We start from the raw sequence: 20,223 nt of genomic DNA on the forward strand, positions 1-20,223 counted from the left end.
AGTGAGTAAGGTACAGTGTAGTGGCAGACAGTGGACTAACATAGACTGGAGTAGTGTAGAGTGAAGTGGTATAGATTGGAGTTTTTTAGAGAGGCATACAGTAGAATGGAGCATTGTAGAATGTAGCGGGGTAATGTGTTGTGGTGTAGTGGGGTATAGTGAAATAGCATACTGTGGAGTGGTGTACAATAGAGTGTTGCAGAGTGGAGTGATGTACAGTATAATAGTGTAGGGTGTAGTGACGAAGACAGGAGTGTCATAGAGTGGAGTGGCACACAGTGGAGTGGTGTAGAGTGGCATAGCATTGAGTTTACTGGCGTACAGTATGCTATCATACAGTGGAGTGGCATAAAGTAGAGTAGCATAGTGTAGAGTGGCATACAGAGGAGTGTCGTACAATGGAATAGCGTAGAGTGTAGTAGCATAGAGTATAGTGTCATTAAATGAAGTGGTGAAGAGTGAAGTGACATAGGATGGAGAAGTGTATTGTGTAATAGCATAAAGTTGATTGTTCCAGAGTAGAGTGGCGTGTAGTGGAGTGGCGTACAGTTCGAGTGGTGCACACTAAAATAGCATATAGTGCAGTGGTGGGCACTGAAGTGGCATACAGTGGAGTGTCATAGAGTACACTAGCATTGACTGTAGTGTCATAGAGTGGAGTTGTGTACAGTGGAATAATGTTCAGTGGAGTAGCGTATGGTGGAGGGGCATACATTAGAGTGATGTAGATTGGAGTGTCATAGAATGAAGTGATATCGAATGTAAAAAGGGTCATATTGAGTGGAGTCAAGTGGAGCTGCACAGAGTGGAGTGAAGTAGAGTGGAGTGTCGTACTGTGGATTAGCATAGGCTGGAGTGGCATATAGTGGAGTAAATTAGAATGGAATGGTGTTAGACCTGGCACCATTGGCGTGGGTCTCCCTTCCATTTTTGCTGTTGCCTCATGTGTTTTTGCTGGTGTTAGATGCTTTGGGCACTGTGCCACTGCTGTCCAGTGCCACAGTGCTAGTGCTCCCTACTGTAAACTGATGTATTTATTAGTGGTTCCATTATTCGATGTTTGGTTTACTTCTCAAACCCTAGTACAGTGCACTGAGTGTGCCCAGGGCGTGTAAATCCAAATGCTGCTAGTGGGCTTGCAGCACTGGTTGTGCCACCCACAGAAGCTGCCTTGCAAAACGTGTCTAAGGTCTGCCATTGCAGAGCCTGCATGCAGTCTGGTACTGTCATGCTGACTGGGAAAGTGCACCCACTTGCCAGTCCCCAAACCTTCCCTTGACTTCATATTAGTCACCCCTATGTTAGATCCACGGGCAGGGTGCAATGTAAGTACAAGGTAGGACAAGCCCTGATGTGTGTGGCATGTCCTAATAGTGAATTACAGCCATCTTCGTTTTTTCACTATTGCAAGGCTACCTGTTCTCCAGAGGCCAGAATGGGCTGTCAGAATTATTACACTTTATAATCTTAGCAGACTCAGAGAACATGGTAGAAATTCGAGTCAGAATAATAAAATACATCTTTTAGTGAAGTTTATTTTAATATTCTGTGTTTGCAAATAACACTTTTAGAAAGTAGGTATTTGCTTGTCTAACCATTTGAGCCTACCTCTGCGAGGTTGTGTATTCCTTGTCTGGGTTTGTGTGTGACAAGGCTGGGGAATTCCAGGAGACAGGCTGGGGCTGCCCGGTGGAGAATAGGGAGATCTGCATTTAGATGGGAGGGAGGAGCTGCACCTGGGCCCTGAATAGGGCTGGGCCTTCCCTCTACAATGCTGGCTCCACCCCCTGTGGTGTGTCTGATGTCTCTGCCCTGCACACTGAAAGAAGAGAAGGAAGACTGTCAACAAAGTGCTCCAGGACTGTACTTGCCTTCCACAATGCTGGCTCCACCTCCTGTGGGGCATCTGATGTGCCTGCCCTGTGTGGTGAAAGGAAAGGAGAGGTCTGGTAAACAAAGTACTTCAGAACTTGCTTGAACTGGGCACAGGCCCCTCTCCCCTCAGAGATCAAAGGATTTTTGGGGTATAAATATTGGGAACCTGATCCCAAGAAATTAGATGACTTCTGAACTTACAAGACGAAACCTCTGCTGAGGAGAGGAACCTGAAGAAACTGAGGAGAGACTATTCCCAAGCTGAAGTGCTGCTTGGGGGATTGGCCTGCAGTTGTTGCCTGACTACCAAAGAGAGGAGAAAGAACTTTGTGGACTTTACTTTCAACTTGTGCAAAAGATCTCAAAGGACTTGAAAGAGAGCTGCCCCCCTGACCGAAGTCCCAGGACCAGTGGACTTCACCAGCCTTTGTGAATTGCTGCTGGAAACAACTGGCTACAAAGGCAGAGAGCTGTGACCGACTCTCACGACCGGCCCGGTGTCCTGTAGGCACCGCATCAAGCAACGTTTGCCTCAAACAATGCAAGCTCTGCGCTCACCGATTCCGTCCTGACGCCGTCACCGAGCCGTAGCCTGCACCGCGACTGGAAGGACACCATGACATGCAACCCCTCGCTACACCGAATCGAACTGGTCTGACCGACGCGTCACTGCGAGTCCTGGGACCGCACCGGAGTTGGGCACCGCCTCGCACACTTCACGACGCACCGCCCGACTCGCACCGCTGTCCGGACTGATCGACACCAGCTCCCGAACTCCGGCTCGTTCGCCGCACCGCAAGCTGCAAGCACAGCATCGAACAACCGTCTCGCCCTGCAACGCAAGCCTTGGATCCACCGACTCTGTAAACGGGCCTCTGCCTGCACCGCATCGAGGGACAACGCATCCTGCAACACTTCCTTTCTGCACCGCGACGATCACAGGAACCGGCTCGCACATCCGTGCCGGCCGCCCCAAGTAAAAGGTACTTTGACTGAGTCTGTCGACCATTTGAGTGGGCCAGTACCGACACGGTCTGCTGGATTTGCTAGACTCTGTTATTTTTAACAATGCTGAAGCCCGTCCGGGCTACTGACTCGCACAGAAGCTTTATTTAAGCCTTTTAAATAGAACTCTTGAATTCTAATAGTACTATGGATTCTTTTTGTTGTTTATTGGTCTTGTGGTGAACTCTATATAGAGTATAACTTTTTTTTGATATAGAACCTTGTGTGGTGTCCATTTGTAGTGTTGTCACTGGGTTACTGTATGTGGTCACAAATGCTTAACTTACAACGCCTCTGAAATAAGTCTTCACTGCTCGCGCCACACCGCCTAGAAGGTGAGCAGAGGTTATTTTAGAAGTGTAATCGTCCTTGCTCTGACTAGAGGAGAGGGTCCCTATGTGTCATAAGTACCTACCTGTGCCAACTAGAGACCCCCAATTCTAACAAATGGCATTCAGTGCATTAGCATAGCGTGTAGTGACGTTGAATGGAGTGACATAGTGGAGTGGCATCGAGTAGTGTCTGGCAATTAAAATAGACATAGCATAAAAGTGTGTGATCAGATGAAGATGCAATGTGTCAGGAATATACATAATTAGATGTGAATGGTCATTTGTGGTTGTATGTGTGAAAAGTAGTGTTACAGTCATAAGTTTTAAAAACCTGTAACGGCATACCACAGTAAGTATGCAGTATGCTGCGATACATACAGATGAGTAGTCAGTATGTGATTAGATAATGGCTGGCAGCCTTTTTTGAGCATATTTAAATATAATATTAAAAATAGAAAATGCACTGTAATAAACTACATTTATAAAATATAGTGTATTACAGTATATTTTTAAATTTTTTACATATTTTAAAAAAAAACTAATTTTAAGCACCTCCTGAGGCTCTACCACAGTACTCCATACATTTTTTAAATATATCAAAACCAATATATATGTTTCCATACCGAGAACCACTTTAATAAATATAAAGTGGTACTTGGAATAGGAAAAATATGAAACATGTCCCTTACCTATATCTAAGGGCGAAACACAGCACACAGCCCTACTGTACCTAAAAACAACATGGCTGACTGCCTTTGCCTTTCGTAGAGGCCGTCACTAGCCAATCACAAAATGACCAGTCATCACTATATACAGTGGTACTTCCTTTCGTAGAGGCCGTCACTAGCCAATTGCAAAATGACCAGTCATCACTATATACAGTGGTACTTCCACGAAGTACCGCAAAAGTACAGTGACTACAGATATCATTAAGTTAAAATGCTTTATAACTTAGCCTACCTACTTGTAGTTCCCAAAAGGATCATCGGAGCACCATAATGTGCAATCCTGACAAATCAATTTTAAATCTGTCTACCACTTGCGCATTATGTATGAGTACAAAGTGTATGGAAAATGCATTGCTGCCTTCTTTTTTTTCTTGCAACCCCTTTACGAATCTATACAAAACTTTGCATATCCCACAAATGTAGAAAGGTGAATAGGTCTGCAAAAGTTCGTGGAGATTTGTCAAATAGATGCAAAGTTATTAATGGTGAAAAAATAGAGGAATTCCTATCTCTGGCAACCCTACCTATAACTACAGATCTGCTTCTGCAACTCTGTAATATAGAGAGAGCCTAGAGCATTGAAACTGATGCATTGGTGTTACTGCTTTAAACTACTAAATCGAAAACTCCCATATTTCTTTGAAAAGGGTTTATCTATTTTTAGTGTTCATTAGTTTCTTCTGGCATGGGGCAACAGTTGCAGTATTCAGGCAGTGTACCAGTTTGGCTCCATTTGTGTGTGAACCTGGCTAATGGCTGTATGTTGGATTTTAAAATCCAATATGAATTTTAGTAACATTTAGGAGTAGCAGTATTTCAATTAAAAACATTTTACAACAGGTTTAATATAGCATATATGGGATACCAAACGAAAGATTGGTTAGTATTAATTTGTTTGAGATTGGATTGAGTACGCCCAATTACATTGGTGTCAAAGACGAACACAAACAGACACATATTCTATGAGGGAAAGAATGCGCCTAAAAGTAGGCATAACTAGGCCTTTGCAAAATTTCCATTTCACTCATGCAATCACTGAATTTCACAGTATGGGCAGTACACAAATGTCTTTAATAATGTAAGCGTGACATTTTGAGCAATTATTGCTTGCGTAGACCCATCCTGATAGAAAATATCTCATAGAAGACTACTACAATGAAGACAATTTTCGTCAAAGACATTTTTTTCCTCACATCAGTTCCCTAGCCGGTATCTCAGGCGACTTTTGTGAACGAAAAATACCCTTGTGTTAAATTTTTACTTGAAAGTATATTTTACAAAAATGCATGTGTCTTTTTTTATTATTCTGAAAGTTAAAAAATTCCTTAAACAGGTATGCAATATCATGCACCCTTACCTAAAACATTATTTATTCTTCTCCCTCAGAGCTCTTCCATCTGCCGTGCAGCAATCCATGCTGGTAAACTCACCAAAGATGGCGGTCTTGTCACAGTGGAGAAGAGGCCAGGTCAGAGCAGCTACCAGGAATCCACGATGAACGGCGTAACAACCAATAGTTTTGGTGACTGGACCGGGTCCTTCGCTTTTGATTCAGACACCATGGCAATCCCACTCACCATCGTGGCTGAGGTTCCTGAGAATGCTGCAGGTATCTGTCTTCCGTAATTTCATACTCCTGCCATGACACTACCGTCACATTTTGGCACTGTACCTAATATAAGTTGCAATACATGTAACATTTTCTAATTTCTTTCAGTCACTGTTGAGTGTAAAACTCCTGCCAAGGAATTACATGGAAGCTCCACAGTGTAAGTAACTGCACCTTTCTACTGTGCTTGATTTACCCTGTGCTCTTTTTCTCTGAACAGGGAATTCTTAAGCTTGACACGATAGCCACGCCTTCTACTGGAAGGAAGGGTCAAACTTGTGATGACAAATATGAAAGATATAAATAGAGCACCAAGCAGTAAAGGCGTTATGCTTTCTCCCAACTCACTCATTCCTATATCCAAATATTGCACTGATTAAAGATTTAGAGACTCATTCATTGTTTGGCTTATGGCCCACCAGTCTGCCCTCTACTATCTGCCAAATTTAAAAATCTTGGCCAGTCCAGCAGTGATCTCTGTGCCTTCAGAGTACCTGCCATGACAGCAGTTCCTCTAAATGCACTACAGTTTGGAGGACGGGTGCCATCTGTTAAGTGATCGCTCACCAAACGTTCTTGTTTTTCGGAAGCAAACTCTAACAGGGCCCAAACCCTGTAATTTTCCTTCATGGGTGAGGTGGGTTTCATATATTTTTTTTTATTCATCACTGCCAAGTTATCCTAGCGGTAATGGACAGAAAAATAAAGACATCAAAATGTGTGTTTGTAAAGTACACTAATACTCGCTAGGGTATCCTGCTGCTGAGCAGTTGCGTATACTTATTTATTTTTTTATAAAGTTTTATGTAGCGCGAACAAGATCCCGAAGGATAACAGAGCGCTTTACAATAAGATGGAAGGAAGAATATAAATGCAATATCAACATCAGGTAGAGAGAAAAAAAAACATGAATGGTTGCAGAATGCAGTACAATTGCGCCTAGGAGGGTAATACAATAAACAGGTGTAAGGGGGCAACGAGGGGAGGGGGGTCACATTGTGCAGTAAAGAGGATCCATAACAAATGGAGGTACCATGATAGTAGGAACATTGTCAACGAGCAAGTGAGCCTATCCCTCTTCAGGTAAGAATTTGTTCATTAGGAATCGTTTTGCTTCCAATTTGAAAGCCGTAGTTGAAGAGATTCTGCATACTTCCAGTGGAAGAGAGTTCCATATCTTTGGGACAGTGCGGAGAAGGTTCTTTTCTTGTTAAGGATGAGTGGTTTAAAGAGGAAGTTAGTGGCGCTTCTTGAGGCTCTTACACCACAGGATAGTTGACGTTTTTGCACAAGGTACCTGGGATTATTGAAGTGAAGGGCTTTGTGTGCCAGAACGGCAATCTATAACTGAATTTGTGCTTCTTAGGGTAGACATATGAGAGATTTTAGTACTGGGGATACATGTTCGTATCATTTGGTGCCTGTGACCAGTCTAGCCACATCGTTCAATGATGATCTGAGTGGGGCCAGGGCGTATTTGGGAAGGCCACAGAGGGTAACACTGCTGTAGTCTAGCCTCGTCAAGACAAGCGCTTGGACCACCTGCTTGAAATCTTTAAGTGGAAGGAAAGGTTTGATGTTTCTGAGTGACCTCTGCAAGCGGTTTGCTCCCTTACATACATTGCTGCTAGGATTTTCCATATTCAGGTGCTTGTCGATGGTGACTCCGAAAGATTTGGCTGAGTCTATGATGAGAGGAGTGCTTTTGAAAGCCGTGAGGTGACTCAGCCATTGGTCTAGCTTGGGGATGTGGTTAGGGGGGGAGATAAGCAATAATTCTATTTTGGAAGTGTTAAACAGGAGATGGTACTCCGGTAACCAATTTTGAGTAGAGGTTAGGGTAGTGTTGAGAGAAATGATGTTTTCCGGGGATCAGATTTTCAAATAGAGTTTTGTGTCATCCGCATACATGTAGAAGAGAATGTTCATGGAGTTTAATGAGTTAGCAAGAGGATTCAGGAAAAGGTTGAAGAGGGTATAAGATAGAGCGGACCCTTGGGGGACCCACATGAGTACAGGAGAGGGCTGGGAAGGAGAGTGGTTAGCCTTGACTCTTTGTGATCTGTGATGTAGGAAAGACGAGAACCATTGTAGCACTTGGTCAGCGAAACCCATTCTGTTTTGAAGGATGGATAGGAGGTTGTCATGATTAACCATTTTGACTGCGGGGGAAAGGTCGAGGAGGATCAGGAGGCAGGATACGTTTCGGTCAAGCATATTAAAAATGTCATCCATAACTTGAGTGGGAGCTGATTCGGTGCTGTGCCCCTTCCTAATGCTGGTCTAGAGGTTGGTAATTCTCTATGTGAACACAAAGTTGGGATTGAAAAAAAAAATGCAGAAGTTTTGCTAGGGTGGGGATGTTGGAAATGGGGCGGAAGTTATTGAGATCAGATTTGTCAGTTTTAGCTTTCTTTAGAACAGGTGATACCTGGGCTGCTTTTAGGCAATTAGGGATCATGCCTTGTGATAGAAAAGCATTTACAATCCTTGTCCAGGTGGAGATGAGTGCATTCTTGATTTCTTTGAAGATGGTTAGGGGCAACGGGCCACTAACTGGCCAATTCAGAGAAGTAGAAGCCTGTATCTTAGCTAATTTCAGTTTCAAAGTAGCATTGTATCTATCCACCAAACCTGCTGATTGTGGGTGGAATACTGCATGAAACTTCTGCTTAATCCCTAATCCTTTCAGGACATACTTTATAATGTCCCCTACAAAATGAGGTCCGTTATCGCTCCACAAAAATCTGCAAACACCATAGCGAGGAAAGAATTCCTTCAAAAGCACCTTTGCCGTAGTAATTGCAGTATTGTCTTTGGTGGGGTACGCCTCAATCCATTTACTGAAGGCACATACTACCACCAAGACATACTTCAAATTATTACAGTGTTCAAGCTGAATATAATCCATCTGCAAAACTTCAAAAGGTGCAGTCGGTGTAGCAAATCCTCCTACTGGAGTTTGTGTCCCTTTTCCAGGATTAAATCGTAGGCAAATCATACAGGACTGTACTACTCTCTTAGCTGTGCTAGCAATTTCTGGATGCCCCCAAACTTGTGTAAGCAATTTCACTATTGCTGAAGCTCCAACATGTGCTAGCCCATGTGCCATCTGAACCATAGGTTGTACAAAAGCTAAAGGCAACTTCCATCTAACCATCTGCTTATTTCTCCAACAACCTTCATCATCCAACTCTCCATCCTTGGACCATTGCTCCCCTTCTTTGTCAGTAGCGGTCCTCTGTATCTCTAGTACTTCCTTCCTGGCATCATGCCACCGCTCAGTTTGTGATTTCACTACAAACATAGAAGTAGTATCAGGCTGCATCGCAGTCTCACGTGCCACTTGATCTACAAATGCATTTCCTTGTCCCACCTTATCAGTCACTTTCTTGTGCGCACTACATTTCACTATAGCTATTTTCTTTGGATATGTTAATGCAGTCAAAAGATTATGCACTAGTTCTCCGTGCATTATGTGCATCCCGTGTGATGTCAGAAAGCCTCTTTCCTTCCAGCGCAGGCCAAAATCATGCACCACTCCAAAAGCATAGCGGCTATCTGTATAAATATTCACACACAAACCTGTACGAAGCTCACACGCTCGTGTCAAAGCTATCAGTTCTGCTGCTTGAGCTGATTTCTGTGGTATGCGAGCTGTCTCCACTATTGTGTGAAGCATAGTAATTGCATATGTGGCTGAAGTTGTACCATCCGGTAACTTCAAACAACACCCATCAACCCACAGTTCTACATCCACATCTGGAAGGGGCGTATCTTGCAAATCAATACGACCCTTTGTCTGTTCCTTAGTAAGAAAAATACAAGGCTGAGTCGCCGGAAATGGCAACAACGTGGCTGGGTTTAGTGTTGCACATCTCTTCAATGTAATATGAGGAGCTAACAGCATCAGCTCATATCCTGTCAGACGAGCACTAGTTAAATGCTGCGTCTTTGTTTGATTCAAAAGGGCATCAACAGCATGAGGTACCAACACCAACAGTTTATGTGATAGGACTATCCCTTCACTCTGGCGTATTGACACAGCTGTTGCTGCTACTGAGCGAAAACAACCAGGCAACGCTCGAGCAACAGGATCAAGCACTGCTAAAAAAAATATGCACAAGGGCGTTGCTTATCACCATGTGTCTGTACTAAAACTGACAATGCACATCCATTCCTCTCGTGTACATACAATGTAAAGAGCTTCGTGTAATCTGGAGTACCTAACACTGGTGCTGAACCAAGGGCTTGTTGTAACTGTCGAAAAGCTCTCTCACATTCATCTGTCCAAGGGAGGGGTATTAGAGTATCTTTTGTCAAAAGTGCTAACAAATGTTTAGCGATGTATGAAAATCCTAATATCCATTGCCTACAAAAAGAAGTAAGACCTAAAAATGCTTGAACCTCTTTCTGTGGGGAAGGTACTGGTGTGTCTAGAATTGCTTGAATGGGATCTGATGTGAGTGCACGCCCCTCCTTAGACAAAAGGTGACCCAAGTTGGTTACCTTTGGTCTACAATACTGCAGTTTCTTTCTTGATAGCTTATGGTGATGTGAGACAAGAAGAGAAAGCAAAGACAGCGTGCATTTCTCACATGGTTCAGGGGTATCAGCTGCTAACAAAATATCATCTACATACTGAATGAGCGCCACACCCTCGGGTAGAACAAAGGAATCAAGCTGCCTTTCCAATGCTTGACTGTAAATACTAGGACTCTCAGTATAGCCTTGAGGAACTCTGCAAAATCTATATGATCGATTATTCAAAGTGAAACTGAACAAATATCGGCTATCAGGATGAACAGGGATCGAAAAGAAAGCTTTCTTCAAGTCTATAACAGAGAACGTGGTTGCAGTAGGTGGAACTAGGGTAAGAAGTGTCGTAATATCAGAAACCACTGGATATTGCGGTACCACTATCTTATTAACCTCCCGTAAATCAATAATAAATCTGTAGATCCTAGTATCAGTGTCTTTCTTCAAAATTGGGAGGATCGGACTGTTACAAATGTTAAAGGGAACTTCCTCCACAACTCCAACTTCAATAAGATCCTGCACAATTCGTATAAGTGCTTCCTCACCCTCCTGTGAAATTCGATATTGAGGCAGGTATGGCAACACAGCTCCCTCCTTTACACTAATATGCACTGGTGGAATAACCATCTGACCCACATCGGTATCTGAAGTAGCCCACAGAGTGTTAGGTAGGTAAGCTAATGCAATATCCTCTTGAACAAAACAAACTCTGTCTGTTACTGGATAATTGTCATTCAAAATCACACGCACTTCTTCAGGGGAACATCTTATTGTGGCTCTGAAATACTTGAGCATATCAAGACCCACAATATTATCTGGAGTGTTTGGGGAAAGCAAAAAGGGACATGGAGCAGCAAACTTGTCAACATGAAATGCGAGTGGTTGTGACAATGGGCTAAGGGAAGGTGTTCCATCGAACCCTATCAATGTAATCGTTAAACCAGACAGCGGAGCCCTCAGAACCAATTGTTTAGACAAAGCACCACGAGTAGCTCCTGTATCAACCAGAAACTGATCAGTAGAACCCAAAACATGTGTCATAACATAAGGACCCCTCTGATCTACTGGAACTTCAACTGATTCCTTACCCCATCCTACGCAATCCTATGCATAAGCAGAATCACGCGACTCAGGCTGCACATAATCAGATATCTGGTATTGATTGCGCCTATCAAATGTATTGAACCCATTTTGTACCCGCACATTAGAATCAAACCTACCATGATCGTTCATAACGCCTCTAGGTCCTGAGTTCCCCGAGCGGTTCCTCATTGATCCTCGGCCACGGACATAGCGCTGTGAGCGCAACAATGGACACTCTTCTGCCCAATGACCAAATTTCCTACAATACGCGCATTGATCAATAGCCAAAGAGAAACAAGTAGAAGAGGAATTAGAAAATCCTCGTCCGCCTTTATCGTTACCTCGATGAGGAGGGCCATAAACCTGAGATAACATAACTTTTGTTTTTAATTCTTTAGATTTTTTTATCCTCATTGCCCTTTGCTTCTAGTACCTGACGCTCGTAATATTGAGCCATTGTCAGGACGGATGCCGGAGAAGAGGTGGTCCAAGAGCTTTCGCTAGCTTTCAAGCGGCTAGCCACTCCTGGTAATAGATTAGTAACATACTTTTCTACAAACACGTGACGGCCCGTATCGTTCGTTAGCGACTGGCCAATAAAATCATGAAAAGCTTCCTCAAAACGTGTGAAGAAATCTGAAACCGATTCATCTGTCTTTTGTTTACAAGATGCTAAAATAGTCCAATCAATCTTTTTAGGGGGAAAATCATTTTCAATTTAGCTAATATTGCACCGGAAAGATCTAAAATCAATTGACATGGCTTTTTCGCTGGTTCCCTGTCCATATCTTCCCTCTCTATCTCCTTCCACAATGCCCCATACGCTGCGCTATCATCTATTTTATGCACAGATCTCCACATATCAGGCGGCAATATGAGCCCGAAAAATAAATCAATATCAGCCAGCGTCATGGTACAAGAATTTAAAGCTCCCTCGACTTCCTCATAAAAAGTGGCAGGATTTTTACGCAGATCAGGCAATGCAGCTTTAAGCGCCATAACATCTGCTCTATTCCAGGGAGTATACACCCAATTATAAATAAAATACCCTTTTGCATCTACAGAATATTTATCGTCACTGGTACCCGCTCCTTTAGGAGGAACATATAAAGGCGCGGACTCTCACATAGGCTTTGCATGCACTATCGTGGTCTTATCTGTTTCGAAAATAGATGATTGTTTCCCATCGACCATTCCTGCCCGTTCATCTGTTTTAGCTTTCCGTTTCTCCTCCTGTAGCCGAAGCGCTTCATTTCGAAGTTTAACCAGCCGCCTAATCGTATCAGTCACCTGGGAAAGAGGAAAAGGACCTTTACGTAATTGCTTACAATTGATTGCCACATCATCAGGTTCGAGAACATCAAATACTTTTCGAACCATATCAACAACTTCTTCTGCAAAATGTTCTGTAAAATATATCTGCTCTCTATCTTGCCATCCCTTAAAAGTCTCTAAAATATCCGAAACAGCAACAGTATCCTCAAGTGACTGCCAAGCCATTTTTCTAAATTCAGCCGCACGATCGACTGGAATCATGGAGCGGGTATCTGGTTTTGTTCGATCTGCAACGGAATCCTCATCTTCGCCGGATGGAGCGGACGGAAAGATATACGGAGGCAGAGGACGATCTAGCAAAGAAAAATCATCTTGAGGTTTATTAAGGACAGGATAAAGAGGTTGTCGCACAGCATATTGGCCAGATATCTGTAATCTGCGCACCTTCTCCAGTCTTTCTTCCAACTATTTCGCCTCCGTCTTTCTTAATTCTTGCGCTTTTTCATACACATTCTTCCGTTGCTCTTTCTCAATCAGCGCTTGCTCATGTTTCTCACACTCACGTACTTCTTTCACCCACATTCGCACACTGTCAAACATATCTTGTCTAGATTTTCGCTTAAACATACACTGTTCCACATACTCAATTTTCCGCATATCAAATGACCCATACTTCGGCCAACATAACTCAGGATCCTTTCGCATGTATTTTCTCCACAACGTGCTGTACAGTATAGAAGAAAGACCATATTTAACGTACATCTCTCTATGAGGCGTCCCCTCTGGGGGAGCCAGCTGCGATTCCTCTAGACTTAACCGGTTATTTCCACAAAAGCAGCACAACCTACGAAGTGCGCTAAAAACAGGCATGCCAAAAAAAATTGTGCAGAATATGCAGTATTATAATCAAAAGTAGGACTTAAGGTATCTGTAATACGTTGTGCCGTAACAAATCAAAATCGCATTTATGGAGAAAAATCTCCTCATTACCTGCCTATATGTGTTGCAACACATATATTACACATACACATACACATCATTGACTAGTCATTCCAAAATTGCCACAGCAAGCGTATCCTAAAACTGCCTTGCCACTCCAAGGCTTCCAAAACCCACAGCAAGTACCGTACACCGGTTCTTACCACTCACAGGGTGTCCAGATTCCAACTGCCAAGTTCTAAATTCGACCAAACGGCCACTGCATGGCAAGCCAATGGAAGAGATCTCAGTCGAGGACCGGCACCACCTGGATGGTCAGATCGGAAAGAAAGGAAAAACGCCTTGGATGCCAAGACTCGGGTCTCCTCTGGCATGCGTACGCGTCCGCAGCGAGATTCCAATCCTTCATCACGACCACTCCTTCGGGCATCCGAGTCGCCGATGAGCCCCACGTGTCGGGCGCCAATTGGTTGCAAGCAAACCTCAGCTAGGCCTACTTAGTGCAAGGGTTCACCCTTCTCTGCACAGAGTCCTCAGACCTTAGGAAGAAGTTGGCAATGAAACTGGAAAATACAAAAGCAAAGTTTATTAAACCTTTAAAGGTGGTACTACAGTCCACACAACACCCTTCAGTATTGTATCGAGTAGCACACCAGACTAAAGCACATGGCCCCTTTTATACACAATGGAGAGGCTCAAGAGAAGGCGGTACAAAAGACAAGAGCAGTTTCATGACCATACAAGGACATATTGAAAGGCACAATCGATGAGTGGGCGGAGTTAACAGTCTTCAATAACTGGTAAACAGATTCCTATCTGGAAGCAATTAGTAACGGTAGTTGACCCTACTGCGCATGTCTGGACATGCTGGAAGCGGGGAATACTAATAATAGCCTGTTGCCGGGCAAACTTCAGGCGCGGTGAACAAGAAGGTAGGACAAAGCACATGAACAGCACATGGCAATGTATGGCATACAAAATGGCCGCTGCAAATACAAAATGGAGTCGGCGCATTTGTTACGATAACGGTCAAAACGAAGCATGTCTTCTGCTAATGCTTAACCTAATCGCCTTTGATTTACAACAGTTGGATGCACTAAGCTCTATGCCCCGATCAAAACTTTACCTTCATACAAACGTTTCTGGAGCTTTTTCTTCCAACATTGCTCGACTCTCCTTAGCCGGCCAGATTCAGAGAGGGTTCACCAGCTTTACCTTTTGCACAGCCCCAGTCAAATCCTGTAAGTCTGGAGCCTTCAGCAGGATGAACCTGAAATCCTGGCCATGTCGCGGCTGAAGGTAGTCGGTTTGACTCTCAAGTTATTTAAACTTCAGGAGGTGCTTTCTGAAGGTCTCCTTGTATGTTCAAAGTGCCCAAATCACCAATCCAAAGGTCTGGAATCTGCTAGATAGTCTCTGGGATGTCTGGACCACAATTTTGACAATGCACCTAGTCAAATCCTTCAAAGTTCACTGGATGCACTCCAGGATGCAGACTCTTGGTAAAGATAATGAAGTTGGGCTCTGTTAACCTGTAGCTTGCAGGGAGCCCACTCTTCAGTCCTTCTTAAAGCAAGGCATGGTCTGAAGGGCTGTAATACCAGATTGTGCAGCAGGCAAAGTCATTCAGGGTGCAGGCCTTTCGGTGCAGATTCCAGCAGGGCAGTCTTTCTTTTCCTTGTAGTTTCAGTCTACAGATCTGAGAGATTTTGCAGCTCTCACATACCTATTCAGTGTTCTGGGTTGAAGCGCAGGGGAGCATGTCTGTCCAATGAGATTCTGGGTGCCACCAAAAAGCATGACAACTTCCTCCAAAGTGTTGCATCTCCTTGTCCCACGCAGCACTGCACTTCCAAAATCCAACATGGATGATTTCTCTCCAGAAGAGTAAGAGCTAGCTTAACCAATCCACAATGTGGCTCATTTCCATTAGGTTTCCTTACCTGACTTCTGCAAATTTCTCTCACAAGCCTGCCATCTGGCTGGGGCACAGGATGTGGGGCTAAGTATGCTTCGCATTCCTTACTGATCTGCTCTCACTTTGAGCTAAGTTTGATTTACTCTGCCACCTCTCCATGACCTAACCTCCACAGTTACAGAGCTCTCTTCATCAGTGACCTCTTGTCCTGCCAGGCCACTTATCACTTAATCAAAGCAGCCTGGCTAAGCCTGTTAAGGCTGACCAATCAGCAGAGACTACTAAAAGGCTGGATTTTGGCTTACGGAAGAGAAATTTCTATAACGTCTTCTCTTCTGACTAGTTATGATAAATTAACCAATAGCAAGTTATTGTTTTTATCAATACCAATCTTTTGAGTTTTTAAATAATATTTTCTCTTTTCCTAGCATTAGATATTGCTAAATAAAATATTGCCATGTTAGCTAAGTATCTACAATTGGTAAAAGTGAAATGGGCAGCTTTTCCTCACTAGGGCATACAAAACATCTTTTATAAGGTTCCTGCTTACCATTACATACATGCCCCCACCCCAGGGACACCTAGGAGAGGTCTGGGGGGTGCCTAATATGTAACAAATAAGGTTGATTATCATGTTTAAAGTGCCCATACCACCAAAGTCATGTTTCCACACAATGGACTTTTAAAGATAGGTTGACTGTAAAATTACAGCAGGTACCTCAGCAGTAAACATATGCAAGTGAAATACATCTGCTGGGCTTCTAAACTTCAATGCCCTATTACATACTAGGGACTTATAGGTAGTTTGAACATCCTAACCCTAGTATATACTAGTAAATTACAGGGTCTGTCAAGACCAATTGTGAGAATTTTCTTTTAAACGCAGGCAGCAAGGCAGAACTGCCTTTAAAGGGACAGTAGGCACACAGCAGCACACACATGCAAGTGCAGGAAATATGTTAGACCTCTAAACACAATTATATACTAGGGTAGATAGCACCCCTTGGCTCTATTATCTACTTGGGACTTGTAGGGTCGATGATTGCCAATTATTAGTGTAACCTATTACATGTACCTTTTTGCTCATAGCACTGACCCTGGGCCTGATCAGAGTCAGAAAACCAGCATCTATTGGTAAAAATGGGGGTACAAAGTGAGGGAACACTGCATATAGGTTCCTCTTCCTCACAAGCGCTCTTTCCTTAGCGCAAAATGCACCCTTGCATCCCAGATGGCGTGTGGATGCATTTTGAGGTAAACAAATAGCATTAATTGAAGCAAAATACAGATAAAGAGCGCAAGCAACCTCTAGGGGCCTGTAAATGTGCTCTCACAGTAGGATTGTTTTCCTCAAAAATTACTCTTAATTACATGAGCAGGTATAATCTCGTTATTATCGGTAATCCTGCATTAAAGAGTAACACTGAGTTTTTCATTACTAAAATTACACCCTGAACTAGTCTGACGTTGGAATGCGTCGGTGGGTCAGCGGATGGTATATTGAGCAGGGGCATGATGATGGCGTGTTTCCAGGTGTCTGGGAAAGTGGCTGAGTCAATGGATGCATTGAGGATGGATGTTAGTACTGTCCAGGCAGGAGTAAACATCCAGCAGCAGATCCAGTAGCAGCACCCCCTTGAAAACTGATGGTCTGCTCACGCAGAATAGAGTAGGCAGACTGAGGGTTTGGTTGATACTTTTGTGATGGGGTAGTACCCTGTTTGCTAAATGCTATATCAGGCCCTTAATCTAGCATAAGGTTGTATGAGGTAATAAAGTTACCAAAGCTATTATCCTTGGGTTTAGATGTTGTTGGGTAAAAATGTGTGCAATGCTTACAGCAACAATTTAACAATATTTTTACACATTTGTATCTACACAGTGGGGTAATGGTAAATGTTTCGAAGTACATGTTGCAATTTTAATGCAAAAATAAACTTAGTGTCTCTCTGGGTTTACAAGGGTCACTTACCTTAGGAATATCATTTAAGATCACATTGAGGCTGCCATTTCTACTACTTTCGCCTGCCATGCAACTACTTTTCGAAGTGTAAACAGTGGAGATTTGCTCTTTGCAGGCACAGCTGTTGCTTTTTGGCTTATATGTGAGATTGTGAGGGTGGTAATTGCTAGAATTTTCCAGTTTTACACAATTTGGTTAATTTCATTGAGGTTGAGTAGGTCTGCAGAACTGAGCAGGCTTGCTTTTTATTTATTAGTTCCACAGAGATCTCACTTACCCATCAGCACTCTAAGCCAGTAGCAGTTGTAAATTCTTTTAGCGACCTTAGAAACAAAGATCTCGTAAATACAATGCAGTAATTGCATGAATTGAACTTTTAGGGCTCAGTCTCCATGTCTGATATACAGTTACTTATCAGCAAAAGATTAAATCAATCATTTTCAGCTGACATATTAGTGGAATGTGTTTTCCGTGCCAACAAAAAATGTCAGGTAAAGTATCATTTAGAAACGAAGGCTAAATTAATATCATGTTCATTAAACAAAGAAGAATGCTACATGTTAACAACATGCTTATTAGGAAGCGCAATGCAATGAGACAATGTGTGGCATACTGCTTGGGTGAGTGATATGGGTTATGACTGACAAGGAAGTAAGTCAGGTGAGCACATGAACAATCACGTTTCAACTGAAACAACTGTTAATTTTATATTGACATGAATATTTCTTCTCAACTCAAATATTAGTCATTTAACATGTTCAGTCTGAAGGAACAGTCTACGATGTTTTGATCTTGTCAGCAAATTGTGGACATGGCCGGCTTTAAGGCAGTGCGACTGGTGCAGCCGCACTGGGCGCTGACCTGTAGAAGGGGTGCTGACCCTGGGGGGTGGGGGGGGGGGGGGGTTGGGGGGTTGGCAATAGCTTATGATTGGAGAGGTGAGGGTCACTTCTACCCGATGCTAGTGAGAGAATCTGAAGAGGCGGTCATGGGGTAATGGCGCGCCAAAAATGGTTGCCGCACCGGGCGCCACCAGCACTAAAGCTGGCCCTGATTGTGGAGCTAGTGAGGCTGGGGCTTCGTCAGGACACTTTCGTTTTCGACCCTTTGAATACATTTGAGAGAGAGCCTAATCTGGAGCATAAAGGGAATCAGCTATTTGTATTAGTATACCAGGGTCCTGATTCAGTGCATTAGTAGACAGCCATCAAGGACTGTAAATATGAGACAGAGAGAGACCTGACAGTAGGGCTGGGTCTATGTCATGAATCTACTTGTGTTTTGTTATCAGCTATCCTGCTCATGGTCGTGGTTTTCACTTCAACCTCCCACATAGCTCATCACACACTCCCCTGCACAACATGTTGCTAATAGATGGTTGTATTTATTTATTTATTTTTTAAAGTTTTCTATAGTGCAAAAAAGATCCCGAGGGATAACAGAGCGCTTTACAATATGCCTGGAGGGAGACAAAGAAATATCATAGGCAAAACCAGAAGAGTACGGGCAAGAAAGAGAAAACATTATTGAAAACAAATAGGAGGATAATACAATAAAAGAAATGTAGGGGGTAACAAGGGTGAAACACAATGTTCAGGGGGGAGCTGTAACAAAATAGGAACAAAGTCAGCAGGAGAAATGTCAACGGACCTGTGCGACTAACCTGATTAGGGCATGAATTTGTTCCTTAGGAATCTTTTGGCTTCCACTTTGAACTCTGTCAATGAGGAGATTCTGTGAGTTTCCAGTGGGAGAGAGTTCCAAATCTTAAGGGCGGCTCCAGAGAAAGCTCGGTGGCAACTTCTCTTTTTCTTACAGATACAAGGTTTCAGGAGGAGGGAGGAGGCACTTCTTGAGGCTCTTACTCCACAGGATAAAGTTAGTTTTTCTGCAAGGTGCATAGGAGTATTTAGGTGAAGGGATTTGTGTGTGAGAACAGCAATCTTTAATTGAATTCGTGCTTTGAAGGGCAGCCAATTGAGGGATTTAAGGACTGGTGATATATGTCTTATCGCATAGAATCAGTAACCAGTCTAGCAGCTGAGTTGGTTGCAGCCCTTAGTGGAGCCAGAACATATTTGGGAAGGCCACAGAGGGTAGCACTGCCATAGTCTAGTCAAGACAAGCGCTTGCACCTCTTGCTTCAAATCATTTGGGGGAAGGAAAGGTTTGATATTTCTTAGAGTTCTCATCAGGTGGTTGGCTCCTTTGCATACATTGCTGATATGACCTTTCATGTTCAGGTGCTTGTCCATAGTGATACCGAGAGACTTGGCTGCGTCTACGATTTGAGGCGAACATTTGAAAGCAGTGAGGTGGTTCAAGGGGGGGATGAACAAGAATTCCGTTTTTGAGGTGTTGAGCAGTAGTTGATTCTCCGTTAACCAGTTTTGAGTAAACATTAGGATAGTGTCAAGTGTGATGATGTTTTCCGAGGATGAGATTTTCAAATATATTTGCATGTCATCCGCATACATGTGGAAGAGAATGTTCATGGAATTTAGGGAGTAAGCAAGAGGTTCCAATAAAAGATTGAAGAGAATAGGAGATAGAGCGGATTCTTGGGGGACCCCATGAATATGGGAGAGGGCTGGGAGAGAGAGTGGTTTGCCTTGACTCTTTGAGTTTTGTGCTGAAGGAAGGATGAGAACCATAGTAACACCTGATCAGAAAAACCCATTCTATTTTGCAGGATAGATAGCAAGTTTTCATGATTAACCATGTCAAATGCGTAGGAAAGGTCGAGGAGGATCAGGAGGCAGGATTCATTTTGGTCGAGCATAATTAAGATGTCATCAAAGACGTGAGTGAGAGCCGATTTGGTGCTGTGCAATTTCCTAAAGCCTGATTGGTGCTGGTCTAGGAGTTGGTAGTTCTCAATGTGGGCACAGAGTTGAGATTGTACACATTTTTCTAGTAGTTTTGCTAGGGTGGGGATGTTGGAAATGGGGCGGAAG

At 43.3% G+C, this 20,223-nt stretch overlaps 1 protein-coding gene across 1 annotated transcript in view; it reads left to right on the plus strand.

Annotated features, from left to right (window-relative positions):
- Positions 1–20,223, plus strand: part of LOC147747769 (uncharacterized) — an 802,967-nt gene that overhangs the window by 56,310 nt on the left and 726,434 nt on the right. The window contains exons 5-6 of the mRNA XM_086926120.1: positions 5,327–5,549; positions 5,658–5,709. Coding sequence (XP_086782246.1) covers positions 5,327–5,549; positions 5,658–5,709 — 275 coding nt within the window. The remainder of the gene's footprint in view (positions 1–5,326; positions 5,550–5,657; positions 5,710–20,223) is intronic.

Source organism: Lissotriton vulgaris, chromosome 1_1 (assembly GCF_964263255.1).
Source record: "Lissotriton vulgaris chromosome 1_1, aLisVul1.2, whole genome shotgun sequence".
In the NCBI taxonomy this organism is placed as follows: Eukaryota; Metazoa; Chordata; class Amphibia; order Caudata; family Salamandridae; genus Lissotriton; species Lissotriton vulgaris.